The 12,081-nt window shown below is 40.9% G+C and overlaps 1 protein-coding gene across 1 annotated transcript; it reads right to left on the bottom strand.

Annotated features, from left to right (window-relative positions):
- Positions 1-5,802: 5,802 nt before the first annotated feature.
- LOC122663025 lies at positions 5,803-6,288 on the bottom strand. Its single transcript, XM_043858736.1, has one exon. It carries the CDS (start codon positions 6,286-6,288, stop codon positions 5,803-5,805), a length of 486 nt encoding a protein of 161 aa, XP_043714671.1.
- Between the last annotated feature and the right edge of the window lie 5,793 nt (positions 6,289-12,081).

Below are 12,081 nucleotides of genomic sequence, written 5' to 3'. Positions count from 1 at the left end.
TCTGATATGAACAATTTCTCATTATTCAATCCAGTGAGGATACGTGGAAAGAAGGAATCTAGAAAGGAATGATAAACAGAGGAAAGGGGCAAACGATCTACTACAACGAAGATTAGGTGAGCCCACGAGTAGGGAATCAAGATCCTAGGAGGGGCATTCTTGGAAATGCACTATGAGAACTGAAATGAGGGAGAAGGCTATAAATAGGAGGAAAGGAGACAGCAAAAGGGGACCATAATGCAAAATTCTCCCGCTCTTCCAAAGTATTCAGATCTATTTTCCCTCTCCCTCTCACTCTCACACCTCCATGAAGGTCTGGATCTCATTTCTCTTCGTCAATCTTTGTGCATTCCAATTCTGATTCAAACGAATTAAGTCGATCGAGATCTCTGGTTCCTTGATCTTTTAATTGAAGTGTTATCAAAGGATTCCAGCAATTTACTTTGCACAACATTTTTGGCGCCGTCTGTAGGAAGAGAAGTTCGATCTATGAAGATCCACAATGACAAATACTCAAAATCAATCAAAGGCTGCAAAGGTGGCCAACGCAGCTATCACGACAGCAATCGCACAAGATCCACCAATCGAGAGAGTTGGTGAGGAACGAGAGGATGATGTAATCTTGGAGGAGAACAACTCGAAGAAAGGAAACTCACAGAGAAGGACCACCGGAGATCCACCACATTGTGTTACGGTGGAACAGTTCGAGGCAATGCAAGTAAGATGGAAAGATCAGATAGAAGAAATGATGAATTTGTAGTGCACAATCTTACAAGGAATCCCCCAAAAGATGCCTCAACCAGAGTAGGAACAAGAATGGATCGCGTCTTCGAAACACAGTGAGAACCATAGCAATGCAAATTATGTACGTGGAAAAGCAAAAGACGTACAAGAAGGTAACAAGAAATTTGGATCACAGATGACGAAGGGAGAGCAGGCTCTGAATGAGAGGGTAATAGAACTGCAGGAACAAATGTAAGAAGTTTTGAAGAAAGGTTCTAGATTAGGTCAGGAAATACAGTTCATGACAGATCTGGCCTTTATAGATGAGATCAGATTGGAGCGGTTACCAAAAGGTTTCAAAATGCCTCCAATAGAGCAGTATGACGGGAAGGCAGATCCAAAAGATCACCTGGAAACGTTCAAATCTTTGATGTACTTGCAAGGAGCCTCTGAAGCAATCATGTGCAGAGCATTTCCATCAACATTGAAAGGATCAGCGAGGCAATGGTTCTCTCACTTTAAGCCACGATCCCTTTCTAATTTTGTAGATTTGGGAAGAGCTTTCTTGACCAACTTTATGAGCAGTAGAATCCATAAAAAGACTGTGGCAAATCTGTTGGCCATCAGACAACAAACTAGAGAGTCAATCAGAGAATTCCTCACTAGATTCAACAAGGAGGCTTTGGAAGTGCGAGATTTGGATCCAATGGTGATGTTCCAAGCTATCAGCAGTAGAATCAGAGATAGGAAGCTGCAAGATCATGGAAGAACCGGTAGACATGTGTGATCTCTATTCACGTTGTGAGAAACACATCAACTTGGCTGAGGTTCTCGCTGCAGAGTAAGAAAGAGAATCAAGAATCGAGAGGAAAGAACAGCCAGGTAGCGGAAACAAATCAAAGGAGAATAGGGAACAGAGAGAGGGGAAGAGGAAAAGAGATGATCGAGCCTAGGTTCTGAGGAGCAATGTAAAGCCAGAACCAGCGTACACACCGCTCACACACCGGCGAGCATACATATTGAATGAAGTCAAAGATCAGTTGACCCTATGTTGGCCGACTAAGATGGTGAAGCCTGCCAGCGAAGGCAATAAAAGCAAGTATTGCAGGTTTCATCAAGATCATGGACATGATACTGAAGAGTGTAGACAGTTGAAAGATGAGATAGAAGCTTTGATCCAAAGAGGTCGAATGAACAAATTTGAGAAGAGAGAAGGAGGGAGCAACAAGTAGGAGATTTGAGTGCAAAAGGTGGAAGGCAAAGGAAGATTGTCTATCCGAGGGGAAGAGAGTCCAGGCATCCGAACATGACATTTAGAGAATCAGCCTCTTAGGGAGATCGCGACAATCTTTGGAGGCCCCGGCTTAGGAGGAGAATCCTCAAATTCAAGGAAAAATCATGCATGGACTGTATGTTTGATAGAAGCGATAAGCAAGAAAAGAAAGTCCGAGCATCAGATAACTTTTTCAAACGAGGATTTGGCGGACATCCAATTGCCGCATGATGATGTGTTGGTGGTAAAGATGATCGTCGCTAATTGCTCGGTGGCACGCATCTTGGTGGATGATGGGAGTTCAATAAACATCCTATATTTTGATGCATTCCTGAAGATGCAATTGACTCCGAAGATGCTGAAAAGGATAGATTCACCCCTGTACAGGTTCAATGGAGCTCCCGTGCAGGTAGAAGGGTCTATTGAACTTCTGGTCACAGTGGGAACGGAGCCCCAAATATCCACAGTCATGATAAGTTTTCTGGTGGTAAAGATTAACTCCACTTACACTGAAATCCTCGGTAGACCAGGTTTGAATGCCTTACACGCCATAGTGTCCACCCCACATCTCGTAATGAAATTTCCAACTGAGAATGGAGTAGGAGAATGTAGAGGAAGCCAGAAGGTGTCACATAAATGCTATGAAACATACTTGAGAGTTAAGGGGAAAGAGCCACAGACGTTCAACGTTACATTGGAAGATGCTCGGGAGAGTATCGACCAAGAAAGGTCAGAGCCTGCAGAGAAATTGGTGTCGATTGAGATTCAGGAAGGCGATCTGAGCAAGACCATGTAGATAGGAGCGGAATTATCTGGTGAGCCAAGGGAGAGAATGGTGAGCATCTTGAGGGCGAATGCAGACGTGTTTGCGTGGTCAGCCACTAATATGCCTGGGATAGTGATCGTGTCATTAACCGGTCAAAAATAACACCCTAAATTAATCTAACAAGTAGCAAGTAAAGGGTCGATCTACGGGGAACTGGAAGGCTAAATTACGATGATGATTAGATGAAAGTGATGAAAATAAAAGTGCAATAAATCTGATTTTAAACTACGAAAAATAGAAACGAATCTAAACTAACAACGATATGCAAATACAGGTGAAGACTATCTTTAGGGTTCAAATCCCCAATGGAATTGTTATTCAATTCGGTTGCATGCTTCGGTTTATTATAACCACAGGCCTAATAATACCACAAATGTAGGGTTCCTCCTAGGTATGGACTATCTTGACGAGTACTATCGTCCTTCACTTATAGGGCTTGGCACGCTTAGTTCATTCAGCTATAATCCCTCATTGGTACAATCACATAAGAACAGAATAACATTACTTGAATAAAAAATAATGAATCACAGAAACAAAATTTACCAACTAAATATATCAATTAAAATCATCTAAATAGGGATGGGGTCTCAACATCAAGCAATCAAGAATGCAAACCAGAATTTTAAATAACAAACACCATTAGTTCATCTACACCTAAAGATAAAAAGAACTTAGCCGATCATGGTACTAAGAGACAGGGGGCAGCAATGGTGACGATGATCCATGGAGGTGTGCTTGGCGATCTCTGCAAGTTGCGGCCAAAGAAGAAAACGTTGGAAGAAGGTGATGGAGATGCTCTGCTGGTTCGGTAATGGTGCTAATTTTTAGAATCCAATCCCATCTGGCTTCGACAGATTTCAATATATATATCTCTCCAAGGAAGGGAAATCGAGAGAGAGACCATGAGGGATTAGAAAGTAGAGATATAAGAGGAAAGAGAGAGAAAAGATGAATAGAATTAGGAAAGGTGGGACCATGAGGGATTTGAGAGGGAGAGGGAGAGAGAGATAGAGAGAGAGAAGATAGAATTGACATAGGAGAGATAGAACCGTAGTGGGATGAGAGAGAGAGAGAGAGAGAGAGAGAGAGAAGAGAAGAGAAAATTTAATCTAAATTATAAATTTGATCAAAATTCTCTTTTTAAAAATATCTCTCCATCCTGTCCCTGGATGGGCCCAATCCGAGAATTAAAGTTGCTCTAATTAATATTCAGGACGATATGAACCCAATATCGGATATCTTCTAAAAATTTCCCAATTTTTTGAAATTATGTTTATGCCCTTGGGTCTTCAGTGAAACTTCTTCCCATCTCGCCCTTAATCACATGTGAGTCGATCCATGGGTAGGCTAGTGCCTAGATTGCATCAAATCCTTCCTTGGTTCTGGGCTCGAGCTTGCATTTCAACTCATTTTCTGGCCCATTATTCTTTTCTGGCCCAAAAAGAATAATCACATGTATGGGCTTCAAAACTGATGCGTACTTTTAATGCAACACGTTCATCTTGCTCAAAATTCAGCCCGCTTCGCAACCATGAAAAAAAAACTGGCCCACTTTACGTGTAAATCTGAAGATACGATGCCCGATAGTCCAGAATAGCGTGAGATCGCATAAAATGACCTAAACCTGAAAATAACAAAAAATACCCAAGGTAGTTCCATTCTAAGCAGATAAAAATGCAGAATTAAATGGAATAATTTCATGCATAAATGTGCCCATCAAATACCCCCACACTTAGATTTTGCTAGTCCTCGAGCAAAAAGAAAATAAAGAAAACAAAAACCCTAACTCACTTCCGTAGGAATCACGGTTGCACTTAGCATGTGCAACAAGCCTTTAGACCCCTAGGTTACCCCCTAGTGGACGAGTTTTGTCTCGTGAGTGTTTGCAGGGAATATAAACACAAAATTTATGATGACAAGTTTAAATTTTCACAATGGGTAAGAAGCACACACAAAATCCGAAACTAAGATGTTCTACTTAAGATCAAGAAGACAAAGGTACCCCCACACTTAAGCTCTTAATACCCAATATTGATTCTAGCAACAGGTACACATCCTAATTAGGGAATCTCCCCATATCTTCTAAAAACCACCTTACTTAAGGTAAGATCACTCATGACGTCAAGGGCACCAAGGACTTTAGGCTTCGGAGCATTTTTTTTCACAATGAACTACATTTGTTACTCCACTATTGTTCCTCAAATGCCATGCAGGGTCACTACACAAGATACCCGAGCTACTTGGTAGCTTTGTTTCTTACATATATCCACAAGGATAGTGATGCTAGAGTTCTTTTTCAAAGGTTTCACCCCAAGGAGTATCGATCAAGTCACCTAGCTTACTGAGAAGGAGTGCCCTATCTAGCTCCAAGGAATTCAACTCTTACTTTTATTTATTTCTTTTTTCTTTTTCTCTCTCTCTTTTTTTATTTTTTTTTTATTTTATGTCACACCAAAACTAAACTTGGTCTCAGCTCCTAACCAAAAGCTCAAAGAAACACAAAGACAGCCAAGTGATCTGTCCCTTCAGACAAGATGGGGCTCTTATTGTCTGAGTCAAAACCCACCTTATTACACATACTAGCTACTATCCTCTCAACAGGGTTTTCATTACTTCAGATTAGGGTTCCTAAGTCTCTCTCTACCGCGTTTCGCATCAAAGTAACTGAGAGACATATAAAACTTACCAAAAGCCAAAAAATAAAAATCTATCAATCGGTCTCACACCCCCCCCACACACTTAAAGTATGCAGTGTCCTCAATGCATACAGGAGAATAAAAACAGGGATAAGGGAAGGAGTGTACCAGAAATCAGCAATATATGACAGAACAATGAATCCAGCAATCAGTAGCAGCTACCTAAAAAAAAAAAAAAACAAAAGCAAACAAACACAAAAAGAAACAAAAGTACTATAGAAAAAATAGTGGGTTGCCTCCCAAAGAACGCTAAGTTTAGAGTCTTCAGCCAGACTCAAAATGACTCATGGAGAGTCAAGGATCACATCATGCAACTCCAACGACTCAATAAGTTGGCCATCAGCAAGGCCATCCACATACCGCTTCAGTCGTTGGCCATTGACCTTAAAGGTATGCCCAGTCTGAGGGTTACGAACCTCCACAACACCATGAGGGAAAACATCAACTACCACAAAAGGGCCATCCCACCGAGATCTAAGCTTTCTAGGGAATAAGCGCAACTTGGAATTGAACAACCATACTCGCTGGTTGGGCTCAAAGGACTTTCGGACTATAAGTTTATCATGAAAAGCTTTAGTCCAGTCCTTATAGAGTCGCGAGTTGTCATAAGCATCGTTGCGTAATTCATCCAATTCAGATAACTGGAGACAACGAGTGGAGCCAGCTTCGGACATGTCAAAATTAAATGTCTTGATAGCCCAAAATGGCCGATGCTCCAACTCAACTGGGAGATGATAGGCTTTACCGAAAACTAATTGATATGGAGACATACCAATAGGAGTCTTATAAGCTATCCAGTAAGCCCATAAGTGTCACTTAGATGAGTGGATCAATCCTGACCATTAGGTCTAACTGTCTTCTCCAAGATTCGCTTGATCTCACGGTTAGAAACCTCTACTTGACCAGATGTTTGTGGATGGTAGGGAGTAGCAACCTTGTGAGTGATGGAGTACTTTTTCAACAAGGCTCTAACTCTCCAGTGCTTGAAATGAGAGCCACCGTCACTAATGATAGCTCTAGGGAAACCAAAGCGGCTAAAAATGTGACTCTGAACAAAAGATATAACAACCTTATGGTCATTGGTTCTGGTTGCTTTAGCCTCTACCCATTTAGAAACATAATCAACTGCCACTAGAATGTACTCATGACCAAATGAGGCAGGGAATGGGCCCATGAAATCAATCCCCCACACATCAAAAATCTCAACGACCAGAATAGGATTGAGGGGCATCATGTCTCGTCGGGGAAGATTACCAACCTGTTGGCATCTAACATATATTTTACAAAAAACATGCGCATCCCAAAATAAAGTAGGCCAATAGAAGCCACTCTATAGCACCTTGGCTGCAGTCTTGTTACCACTAAAATGTCCCCCACAGGCAAGAGTATGATAGAAAGATAAAATACTCTAGAAGATGTACCCCAATCATAAGGTATCTTCCCACTCGCAAAGTAGTTCACAATGTGGGTATACCAAGGAGCCGGTTTAGACGATATAGCAAATAACTACTCATCGGGAAAGGTTTCCCGAACCAACTCAGAAGTGGAAGGATCAAGGAGAATACAAAATAAATGGTCTGCTACAACATTTTTTGACCCTTTCTTATTTTAAATTTCTAGGTCAAACTCTTGAAGGAGGAGAATCCATCGGATGAGCCTCGGCTTAGCATCACGCTTGGATAGGCGATGCCAAAGATCTGCGTGATCCGAATAGTCAATCACCTTCGAGCCCAAAAGATATGATCTAAACTTATCAAAGGCAAAAACTATTGCTAGTAACTCCTCAATAGTGGTGTAATTCTTCTGAGCAACAGAGAGGGTTTTACTAGCATAGTAAATCACAACAGGCTTTCCATCTACCCTTTGGCCTAAAACAGCACCAACAGCATAGTCGGACGCATTACGCATGATCTCAAAGGGGAGAGACCAATCAGGTGACCTCATAATGGGTGCTTTAGCCAATGAATCATGAAGGGAGTGGAAAGCATAAAGGCATTTATCATCAAAGATAAAAGGGGCATCCTTTGTAAGCAGACTGTACAAGGGCCTAGAAATCAAGCTAAAGTCTTTGATGAAATGCCTATAGAAGCCGACATAGCCCAAGAAAGAATGGACCTGCCAAACGAAAGTGGGAGGGGGTTACTATTTGAGTTAAAATAAAACCGCAAGCGTACGGGTCAATCGTAGCTACGGGTCGAACACGAGGAGATATACGCCATTCTATTTAACTAACTTAAAAGTAATGCAAAGTGAACCAAATTAAAGTGTTAAATTAAACTAATGAAATTAATGAAAATTAATGCATCCTAACTCATAAGCATCTAACAAAATTAAGGGATTAAATTGGCGTCCTAACACATGAGCATCTAACCTATCAAACTAAAGCGAATTGAAAGGAATAAAAATGTAGCCACACATACTAACCACATAAAAAGAAATAAGGGAATCAAAATGCATCCATAAATCACAACCATATAAAATTAAAATAAAAGAAATAGAGGGGGAAGAAGAAGAAGATAGAGAGAGAGAGGAAAGGGAGAATGAGATTAAGGGTTTAGAGAATGAGATACTTTGATGTGCTTGCATGAATGTAAATGAAAAGCTTGAATACTTGCATAAACTTACCATGGCCTCCTCTTCTAAATCTTCAAGTCTTGTCATCAACTTAAGAACTTAGACTAGAAGGCTTAAAACCTAAACTAGAATTAAGAAATTACAACCCAATTGAAGACTTAAATTGAAATTAAAGCATAAACTAAACCTATTATAACCATTAACTAAAAATCATAAAAGCAAACTAGAACTTAGAAAAGCCAAAAATCACAAATTAGAAGGAGAAAAAGAGAAGAAATTTCACTAAGTGAATGAACTAAAAATTACACTAAAAACTGAATTAAAATTGAACTAGAAACTAACTAAAAACTGAACTAAAAAACTACTAACTCCTTACAACCCAGAGGGTAAGGGGTATTTATAAGAGGAAGAGAGGAGAAGAGAGAAGAGGGAAGTGTAGGAGAAATATTCCCTAAGAAAAGAGAATATTCTCTTCTCCTTACTCTTTTACAATGCCTTGAATCCTAAGAAAAAAGAAAAAAATAGAAAGAAGAAGAAGAGAAGATTGTTTACATAGACCTTCTATTTCTAGAAAAGTAAACTTTCAATTCTAACAAGTGCTTCCTTTTCTTTGTAGATATCTTCTCCAAGCAATAAAATCAAAGCATCTTTGATTTTTCAACTTTCCATAGGTGAGAGAATATCTTTCAAAATAAATCTATCCCAAGTAGAATTTCAGAAGTGCCCTTGAGAAGTTGGAGGAGAGAGAGAGTAAGGGTGATGACTAGGATTCCTTCAAGAATAAATAAAATACCCATTCTGTCCTTCAGGAAACGTGGAGCATGGGGTGCTTATATAGGCCTCACCATTGTGTTCCTTGCGAAGAATCACCCAAAATAGACCCAAATTTCGTCCAATTTGGAGTTCGGGAGCCCAAGATATCTCAAGTTGAAGTTGGACTGTCCAGAGCCCTCCAAATGGAATCTTTCGGGTACAAGAAATATAACTTCTAATAATTTCGTTAAGGCCCCTGCAATCTGAACTTTCGTTTCACTTTATCCACATCCAACTATCAATAATTACAAATAAACCCTATAGACCATTTTCGTGCTTCGTTACGGAAACAACCGTAACTTCTTCGTTTCAACTCGGAATCATTTGCCATTTAAACCGTTGTGAAGCTAACTCAATGGGCTACGTATCCAAGCCATTAACACCTCTAAACTGCTTAAAAAAATTTCCTTAGCATCATCTCCTCCATTTTCACAAGAAATCACCTACAACCTGAAAAGCACAAGAAAGCACCGAGTAACTCTGTCCAATGTGATAAAATGTATGCTTTATGCCCTAAGATTTCACACATAAATGTGCTCATCAGTAACTTAGCAATCAAATCAACCTTGGCCGAGTCAACCTCAATGCCTCGTGTAGAAACAATGTGGTTGAGGATAATACCCTTTTGAACCATGAAATGGCTCTTCTCCCAACTAAGAATGAGGTTTGTCTCCACACACCGTTTAAGAACCTGAGATAACCAGTGGAGACACTCATCGAAAGATGACCCAAAGACAGAGAAGTCATCCATAAAAACCTCTAAAGATTGGCCAACCATGTCAGAAAAGATGGCCATCATGCACCTTTGAAAGATGGCCGGAGCATTGCACAACCCATAGGGCATGTGTCTGAATGCAAATGTACCAAAGGGGCAAGTGAAGGTTGTTTTCTCTTGATCACTGGGACATATAGGAACTTGATTGTATCCCAAATAACCGTCAAGAAAATAGAAGTAGCTCTGCCCAGCCAATTTCTCTAAAATCTGATCAATGAAGGGCAGAGGAAAGTGGTCTTTGTGGGTGACCTTGTTCAGCTTTCGATATTCAATACAAACATGCCAACCCGTAGTGGTACGAGTTGGGACAAGGTCACCTTGGTCGTTGGGAACAACCGTGATGCCTGACTTCTTAGGGATAGCCTGAGTGGGGTTGATCCATTGACTATCCGAGATGGGGTGTATGATGCCAGCATTAAGCCACTTTACTACTTCGTTCTTCACTACTTCCCTCATATTAGGGTTCAGACGACACTGTGGGTCCCTAAAGGGTTTTGCTCACTCCTCATAATGGATCCTATGCATACAGACTGCAGGGTCAATACCCTTAATATTAGCCAAGGACCAACCAATGGCGGCCTTGTACTCAGAAAGAACTTTCAAAAGTTAAGCCTCTTGCCTGGACGAAAGATCGGATGAGATAATAACAGGCAAGGTCTCTCCTTTTCCTAAAAATGCATACTTAAGGGCTAAAGGGAGAGGTTTAAGCTCCAACTTTGGAGAGGATATTAGAGAAGAAGATTGGGGAGATGTAGACAAAGGGGGGAGAGGCTCAAACTTAACTGTCCAAGGTGGCCGTTCGAAAGAGGGTGAGGAATCTAGCAAAGTGTTTACCTCTTCAGTATATGCTTCAGACTCCTCTCTAAACATTACATAGTGTTGCAAACGGTCATCAATAAGCATGTGAGAAGTGTGATCAGCCACAACTTTATCTAATAAATCTAATGCAAAACACTCTTCTTCTCGAATGGAACCTAAGGATGCATTGAAGATGTTAAGCCTAAGCTTCTTATTCCCAAAAGAGATATCCATGGCACCTGATCTACAATTTATGCAAGCATTTACAGTAGCTAAGATGGGGCACCCTAAAATGATAGGGGGAAGCTTGGCTGTGGTGGTTGTATCCATATCCAGGACAAGGAAGTCCACAGGAAAGTACAATTCTTCCACCTTCACTAAAATATCCTCTAACAAACCACGAGGTGTCTAGACTGAACAATCAGCAAACTGAAGGATGACCTCAATGAGTTTCAAATCTCCTAAACCAAATCTATCATAGACTGAACTAGGCAAAATATTCACATCAGACCCTAAATCAAGTAGTGCCCTATTTATGGAGAGATCTCCAATGATACAAGAAATAAGAGGTGCACTTGGGTCCTTAAGCTTAGGAGGTAGGTGGCTGAAAATTACCGAACTAACCCATTCAATCATATGGACAATCTTAGGGATTTGAGTTCTCAACTTACGCTTTTAGGTGCAAAGGTTTTTAAAAAATTTAGCATAAGCAGGAACTTGCTTGATAGCATCCAAAAGGGGGAGATTGATGCAAACTTGTTGGAACAAGTCTATCATCTCTTGTATCTTTGCACCCTTTTTATCCAGATAGTCTGGGGTTGATGTCTGAAGGGCTTGGGGAAAAGGGACCTTTGGAATGTAAGAGTCAGGTGATGGTCCCTCCACAATGGGAATGTGCAGCCCCTTCCTTGGGAACTGATGAGCAATTTCCCCAGGTGGTGTTTCAGTAATGGACTCCTGTGTTTCTACACCACCACCAGAATTCTCTAGGGTTGACTTAGCCTCTCCCTGGCTTTGAGACTTAGTAGGCAATGTCTCATTAGTGGCAAAGGGTGCATCAGGTTTTTCTACCCTTTTGCCACTCCTTAGGACTGTGACCGATTGGACCTGTTCTTTCCCTAGACCCATTTGATTGTTTGGGTAACCTATTGGCTGACTTAGCAATTGGCCAGCCTCCTTCCTACTTATTGCATCAGCTAGTTGACCCAGTTGGTTCTCTAGCTTATTAATGGATTGAGTATGTGAGTGTAGCAACTGTGTGTTCTGCTCGAGTCCACTTAATGCTGTTAGCACCTTTTCCTCAAAGGATTGATTCTGTTGGGGTTGAGGATATGGTGGTTGTCCACCCCTATAGGTATTAGATTGAACATTAAATGGTGGCCTATATGGTGGGTTTGGAGGATTATTAGGTACTGAGTTTCTCCATGAAAAGTTTGGGTGGTTTCACCATCCCGGATTATAGGTATTGGAAAAAAGATCATTACCCAGTTTAGGGAAACCTTGAGCCACTTATACCTGTTCCTGAACAAATTCAGGGTATTGTGCAGCCGAAGGACAGTCCATCACATAATGACTAGGGCTAGCACATAAGGCACAGGCTTTA

This window comes from Telopea speciosissima, chromosome 5, assembly GCF_018873765.1.
Source record: "Telopea speciosissima isolate NSW1024214 ecotype Mountain lineage chromosome 5, Tspe_v1, whole genome shotgun sequence".
NCBI classification, from domain to species: Eukaryota; Viridiplantae; Streptophyta; class Magnoliopsida; order Proteales; family Proteaceae; genus Telopea; species Telopea speciosissima.
This window is presented reverse-complemented; position numbering and strand designations above follow the sequence as displayed.